General features: G+C 48.3%; 1 protein-coding gene across 6 annotated transcripts in view; it reads right to left on the bottom strand.

Moving 5' to 3' along the window:
* Positions 1-17,045, bottom strand: part of SEPTIN4 (septin 4) — a 34,510-nt gene that overhangs the window by 7,587 nt on the left and 9,878 nt on the right. For 2 of the 6 annotated variants that reach the window (XM_088657619.1, XM_088657620.1), the window contains exons 1-10: positions 16,525-16,722; positions 13,485-13,814; positions 12,428-12,521; positions 11,472-11,558; positions 10,511-10,634; positions 7,768-7,902; positions 6,470-6,587; positions 5,684-5,785; positions 4,897-4,993; positions 2,622-2,784 (exon numbers count right to left, since the gene is read on the bottom strand). In XM_088657619.1, coding sequence (XP_088513745.1) covers positions 2,622-2,784; positions 4,897-4,993; positions 5,684-5,785; positions 6,470-6,587; positions 7,768-7,902; positions 10,511-10,634; positions 11,472-11,558; positions 12,428-12,521; positions 13,485-13,814; positions 16,525-16,713 — 1,439 coding nt within the window. In that variant the 5' untranslated portion in view covers positions 16,714-16,722. Of the gene's footprint in view, positions 1-2,223; positions 2,472-2,621; positions 2,785-4,896; positions 4,994-5,683; positions 5,786-6,469; positions 6,588-7,767; positions 7,903-10,510; positions 10,635-11,471; positions 11,559-12,427; positions 12,522-13,484; positions 13,815-16,524; positions 16,723-17,045 lie in introns of those variants that run through there. The other 4 variants (XM_088657622.1, XM_060283105.2, XM_088657621.1 and 1 more) reach the window with 3 other exon arrangements.

Genomic DNA, 17,045 nt, shown 5'->3' with positions numbered 1-17,045 from the left:
AGAGGGAGGGGAGTGCAGAATAATACCCTAGACAACGGAAAGGCCAAACCATGGGTTGTGTAGGCAGAGCTTATGGTTTGGGTGTGATGCACATAGAGGCGAACTTAGGGTCCCCTGGGCCCTTGGTAAGGAGTTGTATCAGCACCCACTATCAGAAAAAACACTTTATTGCAATTGCCACATTAGAAATTGCAATGGTGCCTCAGTTTTCGAGCGTCTTGGAAGCCAAACGTTTTGGTTTTCGAATGCCAAAAACCCGGAAGTAATTGCTTCCATTTTCGAACGTGCCTCTGAAGTCGAATGGCTTCTGCTGCATGTTTTTCGATTTTTCCAATTGAACTTGCAGCCAGCCCTTTGCGCCTTGGTTTTCAAATGTCTCAGAAGTCGAATGGTCTTCCGGAACGGATTACGTTCGAGAACTGAGGTACCACTGTACTACATTTTACACAGCCCTAGTACTCAAAGTGTCCAGAGTGAGGGCAGGGCAGAAGGGAGGAAAAAATTGCATGCCTTCATGCCGCAGTGCAAGATGGACGGGAGGCTTCTCCTGGAAATGAACTCGCCATAACAGTGACGAGGGTGTGGCCACACATGCCATACACTCCCTAGTCTGGTAGGTGATTTTTGTCAGCCCCCACTTGTTCAGTCTACGTCCCCGGCAGGGTCTGGCTTCGCCAACCCCTAGGTACACCTCTCTGTGTGGTTGTGTGTGTGTTCCCCTCCCCTTTGGCCGAGTGACAGGAATTCCAACTCCAGGGAGCAAAGGGGCAGTCACGGAATGTTGGCAAACTGCAACTCTTGGGGAGAAAGCGAGAGGTCAGTTTAGATGGGGATTGAATGCAAGCAGAAGGGGGCAGAAGAGGAAGGCAGCTAAGAGCAGAGGAGATCCAGAACGGGGTAAGAAGCTAGCAGCCCGAGGGAAGGAAAAGGGTCGTGGGCTAAGAAGCGTGGAGATCAGGGAATCACGAGAGTTCGGGGCAAGACCTGAGAGAGAGGCATGTGGAAAAGAATGCATTAAGGAGTTGAGGAAGGACTTAGGTAGCAGCAAGGTAGGTGGACTGTACATGCTCCTGGTATAGAAGGAGAGGGTGGGCATATGAGATTCAGAGACTGACAGGCTACAGACCAAAGAGGCAAAGAAAGCCACTAGGGGGAGCTGGAATTCAATCTACCAGTTGGAATTAATCAAAGTAAACTCATGCTGGGGAGTCCCTCAGATGACCTTCTCCAACCTGGCACCAACCAGATGTTCTGGACTAAAACTCACGCAGCACATAGACTGTGGAACTCCCTCCCACAGGAGGCAGTGATGGCCACCAACCGGAATGGTTTTAAGAGAGGATTAGACAAATTAATAGAGTATGGTTACCAGATTTTTTTCAATGAATCTGGGGACACTTTTTTTTTTTTTGAAGCTGAGTAGCAACAGGGAGTCAGTAGTGGTAGGCAAAAGACCCTGGGCCCAAGCACACATACATATTGTATAAAGGTGCAAAGCCCTTCTTTTGCGCCCTGTGAAACATAAATGCGCAGAGTTTTTTTAAAAAACTGGGCAACGGTGCGCCGCCTGCCCGTGACTCCCGAGCCTTCCCCGATCTCCTGCTCTGTTCCCCCTTTGTTTTGACAGATCAGGGGAGGCTCAGGAGTCATGGCTGGGCGGCTGTTGCCCAGGACAGGCACAAGGCGTGCGGATTCTCTGCCAGGCAAGTTGCAAAGCCCTTCTTTCGCACCCTGTGAAACAGAAATGCAGAGGTTTTTTCAATTACACCGTGCACCTGCACAGATACGGCGCTTCAGGTTGGGGGCTTTTCACATTGCAAACAGGCCTCTGGAACGGATCCCGTTCACAACCAGAGGTACCACTGTATTGAAAAATAAATCAACAAGCTGAAAACCAGAAGAAAGCACACATCAATGTTCTGTGTGCCTGGGTAGGCTTGCCTAAACGGAAATGTTTTTAGCAGGCACCAGAAAGAGTACAGCAAAAGCGCCTGCCTTAAGTCACGAGGCGGGGAGTTCCAAAGTGCAGAACAGGCATTATAAGCTATTTCCGCAGAACTAAGCAATCAAGTGGGTGTATAAGGGGTAAGGTGATCCTGCAAGTAAACTGGTCCCAAGTTGTTGGGGGGGGGGGTTGTGTGTGTGTTTTTGTAACCCTTTAAGAGAAAAGGGGTGGGGGGCACGCAGTTTCTTTTAAAAAAATGCTCCAAATAAACCAACGGATTTCAATTGTGCAATAATTTATTTCAGTTGCAAAATGGTGGCCTGCTGTGGTTTTAATAAACTCAAGTCCTGCTTTGGGGGGCGGGGGCTAAAACAATAATGTTTTTTGGTTTTTTTAATAAAAAAAGAAGAGATAATGATCTTGGAATCGTAGGCAGCGCTAACCTTCCTGCAGAATCCTTCTCTCTCTCTCTCTGTCTTACACCCTCGCCCCAGCTGGGGGCCCTGTCCATCTCTCCGCCTGAAGCCTGTTATTAGGGTGGAGGGGGGCAAGAGCATGTTATTGAGGTCAGGGAGGGGGAGCCGCGCTCCGTCCCAGAGGGGGGGGGCATATCCTCCCCACTCCCTGATCGATCGCACCTGCCCCAGATAAGACGCGCGAGCGCACACGGGCTTACTTGCGATTCCTCTCTTTGACCACCATCCTGGTCATGCTTTGGATGCACTGCGCCCGGTAGTTCTCGTAGTGGGTCTCCCGCGTCACGTCCTTCAGGTCCTGCATGTGGGTCCTCACCAGCATGGTCCGCAGCTTGACAAAGTCGCAGTGCAGAGGGTTCTCCACTGTGTGGGAGAAGGCAGCATGAGCGGGTGGAACTCCCCACCACATGACATGGTGATGGTGCAAATTGAAGTAAAGGTAAAGGGACCCCTGACCATTAGGTCCAGTCGTGACCGACTCTGGGGTTGCGGCGCTCATCTCGTGTTATTGGCCGAGGGAGCCGGCGTACAGCTTCCAGGTCATGTGGCCAGCATGACAAAGCCGCTTCTGGCGAAGCAGAGCAGCACACGAAAACGCTGTTTACCTTCCCACCGGAGCGGTACCTATTTATCTACTTGCACTTTGATGTGCTTTCGAACTGCTAGGTGGGCAGGAGCTGGGACCAAGCAACGGGAGCTCACCCCATTGCAGGGATTCGAACCGCCGACCTTCTGATCAGCAAGCCCTAGGCTCTGTGGTTTAACCCACAGCGCCACCTGCCTCCCTGTGATGATGCAAATTAAGACGCCTTTAAAAGTGTGTTGGGGGGGGGATTGTACAAATTCATGGAGGACAGAGAAGTCTGGTTATTGTGTGGCTATTAGCCATGACGCTCCATTTCCTGGAAGCCACAGGAGGGGGGAGGGCTCTTGTGTTCGAATCCTGCATGCAGGTTTCTCACAAAGGTCAGCCACTGTGAGAACGGGATACTGGACCCCTTGCCGGGCCCAGGAGGGCTTTTCTTACATTCCAGCTTCCAGATCCAATTGTTCAGGGCCAGAGCAGGCATTATAAAAGGACATGGTGTGATGTCATATCATTCATGGGCTGATACTTGGGGAGGGGGGATAGATAGAGGCGGGGCAACATTAGGTCACATGCCTTTTTCCTCTAGTTGTTACCAGAGAGATGCGAGGCTATTCCTCTATCTGCACACAAGCCATGCGTTCCTCTTAATACCTAGTTCAGCACTCAGGGAGCAGGGTTTAGAGCAGGCACCCCCAAAGTCGGCCCTCCAGATGTTTTGGGACTACAACTCCCATCATCCCTAGCTAACAGGACCAGTGGTCAGGGATGATGGGAATTGTAGTTCCAAAACATCTGGAGGGCCGAAGTTTGGGGGGGCCTGGTTTAGAGGCACCAAATCTTTCTGGGACTTCTACCCCATCGCTTGCAAAGGTAAGACATCCCACTGCCAAAATTAATTATTTCAAGCCCCTGTAACTGGTCATTAATTCAATCTGTGATCAGTTTTGGGCTGGCTTTGCTCTGCTTCCTGCATGGGCCCGCTAAGCAATTTGTTGCTGCTGCTGCTGCTGTTGTTACTACAATTACTGCTACAAAAATTTCTATACTGCTCTTCATCCGAAGATGAAGGGCCATTCAGAATAAAAACACAAAAATGCATACCATAATAACAAACTAAAACAATGACCGCCCACCAACAGTTTAAAAGGCTAACTAAACAAAGGGATGAGAAGAGAGGAATGTTTTTGTCTGGTGCCTAAAGATAGGTAATGAAGGCGCCAGGCCAGCCTCCCCGGGGAGAACATTCCATTGGGGAGCCACCACAGAAAAGGCCTGTTCTCGTGTTGCCGCCCTCTGGACCTGTTATGAAGGAGGCACATGAATAAAGGTCTCAGATGAAGAAGCTCAAGGTGGCAAACATGGTTCACCTCCTTCACGTTTTATCCTCACCTCAACCCTGTGAGGTAGGTTAGACTGAGAGTAAGTGACTGGCCCAAGGTCACCCAGTGAGCTCTATGGTCAAGTGGGGATTTGAACCCTGGTCTCTCCCAGGTCCTAGTCAAACACTCTAATCAATACATCACACTGCCTCTCTTGAGAGCAAGCTCTGGCCTAGTTTGGGCATCATGGAAAGTCAAACGTTTGATTGATTGATTGCATTTATATCTCACCTTTTCCTGCAGGGAGCTCAAGGTGACGGACATACTCCCCCCCCCATTTTCTCCCTACAACAACCCTGAGAGGTAGGTTAGACTGAGAGGCAGTGGCTGAGCTCAAGGTCACCTAGTAAGATTCATGGCTGAGTGGTGGGGATTTGGTCCCCCAGGTCCTAGACCGGCACTCTAACCACTATGCAATGCTACCTCTTGCCTCCAAATTCGAGATAAGTGGCTTTCCTTGCAGGCACAGCAAAACCAGCACAATCTAGGAAGGGCTCTGTTGGTTACCTTCCACGATGCCCCATGGATACAGCCTCCCACGGATCCGCCGGCCTTTGGTCTCCACCACCGTGTTGCTCCCAATGACGGCAAAAGGGATGCTCTCCTGGAAGAGGACAGGGGCAGTCAGGGCCTCATGGCATTGCAAAGAACACAAGTGGCTGTTTGCAAAATATTAGGAGCACAGAAACAGGGAAGGGATGGCTCAGGAGGTTTCTGGCCTGTGTCACTTTGAAAAGGATTCATTTATAAATCTGCTCCATATATTTATATTCCACCTTTAAGGAGTTCAAGGTAGCATATATGAGTCCCCTGCACCTCTTCATTTAATCTACACAACAACCCTGTGAGGTTGGTTAATCTGAGAGGCAGTGACTGGCCCAAAGTCACCCAGAGAGCTTCAGGGATGAGTGGGATTCGAACCCTGCTCTCTCGGGTTCTAGTGCAACACTCTAACCGCTATACCACCCCTGGCTCCCCATTTCCACCTTAAAGGAATTCTAAGTGGTCACGGGGTGTAGCTCAGTGGCAGAGCATCTGCTTGGCATGCAGAAGGTCTCAGGTTCAATCCCCAGTGGCATCTACAGGTAAGGCTGAAATCTGAAACCCTGGAGAAGCTGCTGCCAGTCAGTGCAAAGAATACTGAGCTAGATGGGCCAGTGGTTTAACACCATAGAAAGCTGAATTCCAATGTTCTTACATTTTCACACACACACACACACACACACACGTACAATGTATTTAAACAGGCATTTCAACACATATTTTTTTTCACAAAATATATCCTCCCCCTCACCTTGAGGGCTTGATCCTGAAGCTTGAAATCGTCATCTTCATCCGAATCACATTCAGGAAACTGGTAGATGCGGATCCCAAACTGATCAATTTCATCGCGGATCTGAAGAAGAGGAACTTAAAATTTATACACAGCTCAATTGTAAAGAGCAAACAAACTTCAAAGCACTTTACCCCCCCCAAAAAAAAGATTTAAAAAAATAAAATTGCCAATAAGAAAAACTAGCAATAACCATCTAAGACATTTGTAAAGTTAAAATAACAATAGACTCTAACTCGCTTCAGCTTTCTAAGCATTTTGGTAGGCTTGACTAAACAAAAATTTTAGCAGGTGCCGAAAAGAGGGCAGTGAAGGCGCTTTGCCTGATATCAAGAGGCAGGGAGTTCCAAAGTGTAGGTGCCACACGACTCAATCCGGGTTCTAACAAATGCAGAACGTGTATTACGTGGCATCTGTAACAGCGCCAGTTCCATCAACTGAGTGGGTGTGCATGGGGTAACCAGAATCCTAGAACTGTAGAGTTGGAAGGAACCCGAAGGGTGATCTAGTACCCACTGCATCTGGTTGGCCGCTGTGAGAACAGGTTGCTGGAGCAGATGGACTCCCTTTGGCCCGACAGTAGCCACGAGGCTCTTCGGATGCTCCTCTGCCAGGCGTGAGAGGATCTCAGGTCACAACAGATATCCTGGGACAAAGGCACTTCTCCCTGGACTTCCCACTGCCCAGGAAAGTAGCCAGGGCCACCAGGAAGGCCCTCATCTCCCCTCCCCGCTCCCAATTCCTCACCTTATTCTTCATCCGCTCGACCTCGGAAGGCATGAGAGTGTCCGCTTTGGCTAGAACTGGAACAATGTTGACCCGCTGGTGGAGAGCCTTCATGAACTCGACATCCAGAGGCCGCAGCCTGCCAAGGAGACAGTGCAAGTCTCAAGTGTACAGCGCACACACACTCACACACACACACTGCTTGGGGAAGACTCAGTGGCAGAGCAACATCCCAGATTCATTCTCCAATGGCATCTCCAGGTAAGGGTTTGGAGACACGCCTACCTGAATCTCTGGAGAGCTGCTGCTAGTCAGGGTAGACAAAACTGAACAAGAGCCGCCAATGGTCTGACTAGCGTAAGGCAGCTTTCTAATTAATCCAGCTCTCTCTTTTTAACCATAAAGACTAGAATCTTTGTTTTTAGGGGAAGGCCTCAGTGGTAGAGCTTGGGAGACAGACGCCTGCCTGATAATCCTGGAGAGCTGCTGCCAGTTAGTGTAGACAGCACTGAGCAAGGCAGGCCAATGGTCAGACTCAGTATAAAGCAGCTTCCTGTGCTCCTAGGCTTATTTTCTGTTTAGTTTTTTTATTAAGTGGTTTATAATATTTTCAAAAGGGACCCAGGTGGTGCTGTGGTTAAACCACTAAGCCTAGGGCTTGCTGATCAGAAGGTCGGCGGTTCAAATCCCTGTGACGGGGTGAGCTCCCGTTGCTCGGTCCCAGCTCCTGCCAACCTAGCAGTTCGAAAGCACATCAAAACGCAAGTAGATAAATAGGAACCGCTACAGCGGGAAGGTAAACGGCGTTTCCATGTGCTGCTCTGGTTTTCCAGAAGCGGCTTTGTCATGCTGGCCACATGACCTGGAAGCTATACGCCGGCTCCCCCGGCCAATAATGCGAGATGAGCGCGCAACTCCAGAGTCGGTCACAACTGGACCTAATGGTCAGGGGTCCCTTTACCTTTACTTTTTAATATTTTCAAAACACAGTAAGGAAAACTTCAAAATTGTATTTTCTTTGCTGCATAATGAGCCCAGGTGATGTGGTCCAAGATGCACACTGAGGTCTTAGCTGTTTATTTTTGCAACATCACCAAGTTTCGTCTTTCTATTCAAATTATTTCATTGAATTATAGAATTGCAAAGCTGGAAGGGACCCCAAGGTTCATCTAGTCCAACCCCGCATGGCTTGCATTGGGAGGTTTGGACGTCTTGCAGCAATTTGGGACATATCCGTCAGTTTCAGCTTCTCATCTGCCCAATTTTTAGTTGAGTTCTGCAACCATCCCATGCCCAGGCAGGTCAGACTCAGTTCGTACCCATGGCCAAAGGGCGAGATGAAGTAGAGGCAGCAGTGGACGCGGTTGTCCAGGATGTTCTTCCGGTTCAGGCCGCTCTCGTCCCGGAAGTACTGTTCAAACTGCTGGTCTACATAGTCAGCCACCGGCTTCCAGCTGCAGAGGGAATTGGGCAGGCTTTAGAGAGCAAAGAATCACCAATATGGTGCCCACGGGCACTAGTGTGCCCACCAGCGTTTCCCATGGCACCCACAAAAGGTCTGAGTAAATATCCTGAGTTCCCCAAGCCCCATACCTAATCAGAGTCTAGGCAAGACATCTGCCATGGCTTCTGTATTTATTTATTTATTTATTTGTTCGTTTCTTTGTTTATTTGCTTACTTGCTTCTCTACTGTTATTATAATCTTTTATTTGTCTGTTTTTACCATAGCAACTCAAAGCGGTTTACAACTATTTTAAACAGAGCAACACAAGCAGACCTTAAAAGCAACATTAAAAAAAAATCTAAAAAATGTTTAAGTATACTTTCCCCCAAAAAACTGAAGCTTTTCTATTGGGATTGATGGGAGAGGAAATAGCAAGAGGAGATCAGAGATTATTTATGTATGCTACAACCGCGGCGAGGACTTTATTAGCCCAAAAATGGAAATTATAAGATATACCGACGATTGAGGAGTGGCAGACGAAGATGATTGACTATGCAGAGTTAGCAAAGTTGACCTGCGGGATCCGTAAGCAGGAAGAGACAAAGTTCCAAAGGGAATGGAGTAAATTTATTGACTATATAGAGAAGAACTGTAGAAGGCCTGGAAACGATGCCTTATGAGGAACGGCTTAGGGAGCTGGGTATGTTTAGCCTGGAGAAGAGAAGGTTAAGGGGTGATATGATAACCATGTTCAAATATATAAAAGGATGTCATATAGAGGAGGGAGAACGGTTGTTTTCTGCTGCTTCAGAGAAGCGGACACGGAGCAACGGATTCAAACTACAAGAAAGAAAATTCCACGTAAACATTAGGAAGAACTTCCTGACAGTAAGAGCTGTTCGGCAGTGGAATTTGCTGCCAAGGAGTGTGGTGGAGTCTCCTTCTTTGGAGGTCTTTAAGCAGAGGCTTGACAGCCATCTGTCAGGAATGCTTTGATGGTGTTTCCTGCTTGGCAGGGGGTTGGACTGGATGGCCCTTGTGGTCTCTTCCAACTCTATGATTCTATGATTCTATGATTCTATGATTCTAAGTTTAAAGACACTTGCAGGACTCAAATAAATCCTACGAACTGGTTTTAAGCATGTGGGTAAAAAGGAACTGCGAGATAAGAGTGAGAAATAAAGCCGAATGACGGGAGGGAGGGAAGTCGCAGCTCGGCAGAGCGAAATGATTTGAGATGGGTGAATATAAGATATAATGTAGAATTTTTTGTTTTTGTTGTTTGATTATCTGGAAAAATTAATAAACATTTTTTTGGGGGGGAATCTAAAAGACAACTGCGTTTTGAAAAACTAGATTAAAACATTTAGATAATTAAAAGCTAAAGGCCTGGTGAAAAAGGAAAGCTTAGTATTTCCTATTTTATATTTATATTCATAATTTATATTTATATTCATAATTTAGATTTACATCTCACCTTTTTCTTTCCAATGAGCTCAAGGTGGGGTACGTAACTCTCTCTCGCTCCTCATTTAATCCCCACAACAACCCTATGAGGTTGGTTAGGTTGAGAGGCATATTACACCGATTCTGGTCCGGCTGGACTGGCTACCAATTAGCTCCAGGCCCAATTCAAAGTGCTGGTTTTGACCTATAAAGCCTTAAACAGCTCCGGACCGCAATACCTCAAGGACCACCTCTTTCCATATGAACCTACCCAGACCCCGAGATCATCTTCTGAGGCCCTTCTTCATGCGCCTCCTCCACGAGGGGTTTGGAGGGTGGCAACACGAGAACGGGGCCTTTTCTGCAGTGGCTCCCCGTTCACGGGATGCTCTCCCCAGGGAGGTTCGCCTGGTGCTTTCATTATACACATTTAGGTGCCAGACAAAAACATCCAATGCCCTTTTAAAATGTGTTGGGGAGGGGAGTTTATTGGGCTTTTATTTTTATGATGTAGTTTGTGTTTTTCTATTGCGATTTTATGTTGTAACCACCCTGATACTTGTGGGTATAGGGCAGTATACAAATTTAATAGTTATTTAGCTGCTAATAAAAATAATAATAATACAGTCATACCTTGGAAGTCGAACAGAATGCATTCCAGAAGTCCGTTCAACTTCCTAAACGTTTGGAAACCAAAACACGGCTTCTGATTGGCTGCAGGAAGCTCCTGCAGCCAATCAGAAGCCGCGGAAGCCCTGTCAGATGTTCGGGTTTCAAAGAACATTCGCAAACTGGAACACTCACTTCTGGGTTTGCGGTGTTAGGGAGCCAAAACATCCGAGTACCAAGGGGTTTGGGATCCAAGGTACGACTGTAATAATAATAATAATAATAATAATAATAATAATAATAATAATAATAATATCCAGGCCCTAGATGAACCAGTTTCACTGGCAGCTCTCAGCTGGATCCTGCTCTCATGGGATTTACCTGCCCCACAGCCAGCTAGACTTTGTCTCCCATATACTATTTTTATCCCTCCTTGGCCCCCACCCAAAGGTCAATGGCTTAATGGGATTCCCTCCAAGCGGCTCTGCTGCGAAGCTGCCAGGGCTAATTCCTCTCTGCTTCTCTTCTGCCCCCACCCCCACCCCCTGGGAGGTGGCCGTACCACTCTGTGTTGTTCAAGGCATCTCCAAAGCCTGGCGTGTCCACGATGGTCAGGCGCAGTTTGACGCCCTTCTCCTCGATGTCCACCACATGCTTGGTGATCTCCACCGTCTGGAGGATCCGTTCTGGCCGTGGGGAAGACGGAAGGAAGGAGTTCAGAACACGGTGGGGGGGGGTTGAGGAGGGGGCCCAGAGGGAGTGGGAGAGGATACCTCGCCCTCAAACCCTGAGAATCCCTCTCAGCCAAGAACATAACCAACAAATCAGGGCAGGATATGTCCAACCAGGTCAACTTTCTGGGTATAAGAAGCAGTGGCCATCCCATCCTCCTCACTGCTTCATCACCAGCATCTAAGTATTGGAGGTAGACTATTCCTAAACATGGAGGGTTTAACTTTAACTGTTACAAATAGCAGCCGCTGGCTGGCGTGACCTCCATGAGAACTGCCTTGCAGGGGTCTGCTGAGCCCAGAAAGGCCTGCCGCTCAGGTTTAGGGCACCTGCTTTGCATCCAGAAGGTCCCAGGTTGCACCCCAGGTAGGGCTGGGAGTGCGTCCTGCAAGAGACCCTGCTGCCAGTCAGTGTCTACAATACTGAGATAGGTGGCTTGATATATGTTGCTGTGTCTTAAAGGAAAAGCCATAGCTCAGTGGCAGAGCATATGCTTGGCATGCAGGAGCTCCCAGCTTCCACTCTCATTGGCATCCTCCTAGGTAAGTCTGGGAGAGATTCCCTGCCTGAAACTCTGGAGAGCTGCTGCCAGTCAGTGCGGACAATACAGACCCAATAAATTAACCCAACAGCCTGATTTGGTAGAAGGCATTTTACTATTTCATTGGGAGCCAGCCAGATTCCCCTGTGCGGCCTGAGAGCGACATCCCCACCTGCTTCCCCAGTTTAGTGCTTCCGCTGTGTCAGAACAGGGGCAAAGGCTGGTCCAGAACTCCCACCGACTGACCTACCTTCAGCATTTAAGAGTTTGCGGTCTTTGTACAGGTCCGTGAGGAAAAGGCTGTTCACCAGGGTGGACTTCCCAAGCCCGGCCTCTCCTGGGAAGAGAAAGTGGAGGGGGAGCAAGCAAGATCACTCAACAGGAAGGTGGGTCCTTAAGAATCAGACTTCGGGGAAGAAAAGGAAAAATGGAGACAAGCGATAGCTTTTTAAATGAAGAGGACAAGCTCAGGCCAAGTTCAAGGTGGTACTATTTATATACACAAGGCCCTGAAAAACTTCGGACCAGTTTACATTTGAGGTCGCCTTATCCCATATGGGCCCACTTGGCTGCTTTGATCTGGCCCTGTTACGAGTGCCACATAATATCCGTTCCTCATTTGTAAGAACCTGATCGTATAGCGTGGCAGAATCTACACTTTGGAACTCCCTGCCTATTGAGATCTGGCAGGCGCCTTCGCCACACCCTTTTCAATGCCTGCTAAATACATTGGATATGGACAAGTTCTAGTTTCATGGGGGGTTGGTAACCTTCTTTTCTCATGCTATGCCTAATTCCACACACTTCCATCGTGTCTCCTTCAACTCCCTTTTCCTCTCACCTTAAAAGCCCATTTCCTCATAAGGGAGTTACTAGTGTGGATGACTATGAGGGGAAAAGGTGAAGGCATCCGCCCTGGGGGGGGGGCAGCTTTGCCCTCTGATGTGCCCCCACCCACTGCCGGCCGCAATTTCCATCCTGATCTGGTACTGGCCAGAACGCAATCCTGGGAAGGTCTGTGAACCACCCAAAAGTGCGATGGAAGTGCTCCTAAACGTAAGTTGGCAGAGAGCTAGAAACTTGATAGCCTGTTTTAATCAGAATTCATTGTTGTGCATTGCACAGGCTCTACCTTGAAATATTCATGCGTAATTGAGAAGGCGGGAAGTGGGAACAGCTGCCCCCCCCCCTCAAGTGCCCTGGTACCTGCAACCATGAGGGTGAAATCGAAGCCTTTCTTCACAGACTTCCGGTGGACTTGATTGGGGAGCGTGGCAAAACCCACATACTCTTTGTCATCCTGGAGGGAAGGAGAGAAGGAAGGAAGGAAGGAAGGAAGGAAGGAAGGAAGGAAGGAAGGAAGGAAGGAAGGAAGGAAGGGGAAATGTGTGGTTGGAAGAATCTCAGAATTCCAAACAGCTGGAGCAAGTCAGTCCAAAGCGCTTATTCATATACTTGTTGTTATTTACAACCCATCCTGTCCTTGAGAGGCCTGGCCTGGTAAAAGGTTTTAAAGACCCTGCAACAAAAATCATATGCTATATATTGCCTAAGAGAGAAACACCACCTAACTGGGCAGCTCTACACGCATCCACCCTGAAGAAAATTCCATGGAGTTCAAGGTGTGCTGGGTATACTCCACATGCTATATTCCTACCATCTCCAGCGAGGTTCTAAATTTATCAGTTTATTTAGAACGCTTCTTAGCCACCCTTCAGCCAAAGCTTCCACCAAGGCAGGGTGGGCAAAAGTGTGAAGGAGATTAATTCGCAGGATGCAGGAACACCGGTTGAAAAACACGTTAACGTAACAAATGACAGGAAGGCAAAAGAACACATATGTCACGCCCACGAAAGCTAAGCACCCGCCATTTTAAGAAATCTAAACTGGGTTGAGGAACCTACACTCAGAAGACGGGGCAAGCTGGTTTTCTGCCACTCCAGAGGGCAGGACCCATACAACCGTACTCAAATGACAACAAAGAAGATTCTGACTAAACATTAGAAAGGGCAAGAGCTGTTCGGCAATGGGATGGTCTACCTGGGAAGGTGGAAGACTCTCCTTTGTTGGAGGTTTTTAAAGAGAGGTTGGCCATCTATTGGGGATTCCTTGGGGATCCCTTCCAACTCCACAGTTCTATGAACCTCAGGCAATGAGGCCAAATATGCCCACCCCAACGCCAAGAAGTTTGGAGCTGGTTGTGTATGGGAAGCTTGAGAGAACGAAAGCAAAAGTGAGATCTTGGGGGGGGGGAGTGCCATACCTCATCAGACTCATAGGGGTCCAGCCTGCCCCAGGGGCTTCTGGGACGGGACGGGCTGGGGGGCGTTGGAGCGGCCATGTGTTGGTGCTGTTTCAGATCCAGAGGCCGCGGGCGGTGGAAGCCCTTCTGCTCCTTCTCTTCCGAGGCCTCGTCGGGGAGGGTCCTGAGCGCCGCACTGGGGAACATCTCGGGCTCTGCGCCACCGCCGTGGCCCCTATCCTTCCAGGCCTCTCCCGGCTCCACGCGGCGGAAGCCCTCCTCAGCCGGGTAGTCGTTGAGGAAATGGACCAGCTCGGCCTCCTCCGAGTCTTCCTTCAAGAGGTGCTTTATCTGAGCAGGGCAAGGAAGCGGCAGAGGAAGAGAACAGGAAATGCACGTAAACACAGGGTTTAAAACTGGGGTCTAGTGTGGGAGTAAAATTTGGGGATCACAACCCTTAAAACCTGCTTCCAGTTTTCTGAGGTTAAATAACCACACAGGTAGTATCACTTTCCTTTACAAATGTCAAAACTCTTTCCTTCCAAAATAGGTAATTGTTGGATGGGTTGCAATAAACTTGGTACGCGTTTATTGTGGGAATACAAGTTGGCACAAGATTTTAGGAATTTAATTTTGACAGAAATGGTTAATATTACTATAGAGACTATAGGTTTGTTGTCCACAATCAATGTTACTCAATATCTTTGATGATACCAATGTAGATATATTGTCAAAAGTATTGGTCTTATAGATGATCTTGGCAGCTCAAATAGTTACTGCAGCACAATGGAAAACAGTCCAAAATCTTACACTGGATGCTTGGTATAACTCTGGAATATAGCTAGAATGGGGAAATTATGCATAATTTGAGATTTCAACAAGGACCAGAACCTCAAGGCACTTTTTAATATGATTTAGCATTCCTTTGTTATACAGCAAAACCATCATTTTCAAGGGAACCCTCATCACAAGCCTGGCAAATCTATTCTTGATAATCAGAGAACGCTAATATTTTTTTCTTGGATTTGGCTATTTTAACCCATGTGCAACTGTACTCATTCTATGTGCCTATTTTATAGTTTTGTTTTCCATCTTTTGATTTTCATCTGTTGTTATTACGGTTCTCTCAGTTTTATGTACATTATTAAATGAAACAAACAAACTTTATAAAAGAAAAAAAATGTGATCTATTTCTTTTCCTGATCTCGGTGCAATGGACTTTCTTCAAACTTTCTTTCCAACCAGGGCCAGCTCTAATGTTAGGGAAAGGGAAGCGGCTGCCTCAGGCGGCAAAATGTGAAGAGGTGGCAGTGAGGTCTGCAGGACAAGGCACCACCTGCCCTGCCCAATACTCCCCTGAGCTAACATTGCACCTTCTGGTGTGGAAGACAACACTGCCTGGTCACTATTGTTGAAGTCAGAGAGAACTGCCAGCCGCATCACCTCATTTCCATCTAAGACAGCAAAATGTCTTGGGCCAATGCCACTTCTAGCTACCTGCAGCCTTCAGATCACGATATGACTTTTGTTTAGGAAGCCCCACTGCCAATTCATGTCATGTCTCCCAAGTGCTAATGGTAGCAGTGTTGTAGCCACAGCAAACCTGGTAGACCTCTTTTTTTGTTGTTGTTCCATTCAGGAGTCTTGCAAACACTGGGTCTGCCAAGATCGCATCTTGGCTCATTTCCCTGTTCCCATCTCCCAACCTGAAGATACCAAATTGTAACTCATTTATACTATCTTACTATATAAAGAAAATTGTAAGGCTCTTATCACGCTGCAGTTTCCGTAGCTGCCAATAGGGGGCCGCACCAACTCCAACATTATGACAGAGCAGCACTTAAGAGGGCACAGCCATCATGGCTAGTATACTTTGATAGCCCTCTCCTCCATGAATTTGTCTAGTCCCTGGGGCCTGCTGATCAGAAGATCGGCGGTTCGAATCCCCGCGACGGGGTGAGCTCCCATTGCTCGGTCCCTGCTCCTGCCAACCTAGCAGTTCGAAAGCACATCAAAGTGCAAGTACAGGCATCCCCAGACTTCGGCCCTCCAGATGTTTTGGACTACAACTCCCATCATCCCTGACCACTGGAGGGCCACAGTTTGGGGGTGCCTGTGCAAGTAGATAAATAGGTACCGCTCCGGCGGGAAAGCAAACGGAGTTTCCGTGCGCTGCTCTGGTTCGCCAGAAGTGGCTTAGTCATGCTGGCCACATGATCCGGAAGCTGTACGCCGGCTCCCTCAGCCACTAAAGCGAGATGAGCGCCGCAACCCCAGAGTTGTCCGCAACTGGACCTAACGGCCAGGGGTCCCTTTACCTTTAAGCTGGTGGCTATCACTGACTCCTATGGAAGGAAGTTCTACAGTTCAACTATGCGCTGCATGAAAATGTACTTCTATGATTGTAGGAATCCTTTCATGTGTCCTGAATCTTCCAACATCCAGCTGCAATGGATGTCCTGAGTTCAAGTGTTATGAGAGAGGGAGTAAAACTTTTTTGTAGACACTTTCTCCATGCCATCCATAATGAATAACCTATGGAGGGGTCATGAGACCTCTATCCCTGATGAAGGCAAACCCACAGAGGTTACCAAAACCCAGCATTAACCCCATAACAATAATACATAGCAGTGCAGCAATGCCCGTCGCCAAAATTGGGGTGGAGGCGGAGAAATGACCGGGAGCAGAAGGAACGTGTAGCTACAGTCAACTTTGCATGCATCCCTTAATTCTGGAATTCCAGAAATTCTCCAGCTTAAATTCATCCTCATAGAATTAAAGATTCGGAAGGGACCCAAAGGGTCATCTAATGCAACCCCCTGCCATGCAGGAATCACAGCTAAACTAGGGGAGAGTCAATGAGAGGAACAGGGAAGGAATGCAACACGAAAATCTGTGGGGCTTACAGTATTTGCATCTTCCAAACATAAAGAACTGTTGGGTCAATCAAGGAAGGAAAGTGTGGGTTAGGCCGCAGTAGAAGCTGAGACATCTTGAGTCAGGGGTCTATGGAGGAAAAGTCCAGGAGAAGGCTCCCTCTCCCCACATGCGGAGGTCTTACTGCTTGCTCCCTGGGGATCCTGGCAGGCTCTTCTGGCTGTCCAGGGAGGCCAGGATCAGCATCCTCCTCTCCTGGGGCACCAGCAAAGGGCATTTCTGCTGGGCGGGGTTGAGTCTCTGTGGAGTCATCGTGGGCTGGCAAGGTCCCTTCCACCTCTGCAGCCTGAGTCGAGAGTACAGGGCAGGGCATAGGAAGAGAGGCGAGAGAAGTGGTTGGGATGGCAAAAAAAGAGGAACAGAAAGCAGAAGATGGAGCAAAGATAAAGCAGCTGGAAATGTCCCGGACCCAAACCCTGGGGGGAGCGAAGGCAAGAGGATGTTTTCATTCCACGACGGTTGTTGTCAGGGATCAGGAACCAGCTGCAAACCTCCAGATGTTTTGAACTCCAGGATGTTAGCCTTTTTGTCCCCTTTCGAATTCTAGAACTTTAGAGCTGGAAGGGACCCCAAAGGTCATCTAGCCCAACCCCCGGCAATACAGGAATCACAGCTAAAGAATCCCTGAAATGTGGCCATCCAACC

This window comes from Zootoca vivipara, chromosome 14 (assembly GCF_965207765.1).
Source record: "Zootoca vivipara chromosome 14, rZooViv2.hap1.1, whole genome shotgun sequence".
Taxonomy (NCBI): domain Eukaryota; kingdom Metazoa; phylum Chordata; class Lepidosauria; order Squamata; family Lacertidae; genus Zootoca; species Zootoca vivipara.
This window is presented reverse-complemented; position numbering and strand designations above follow the sequence as displayed.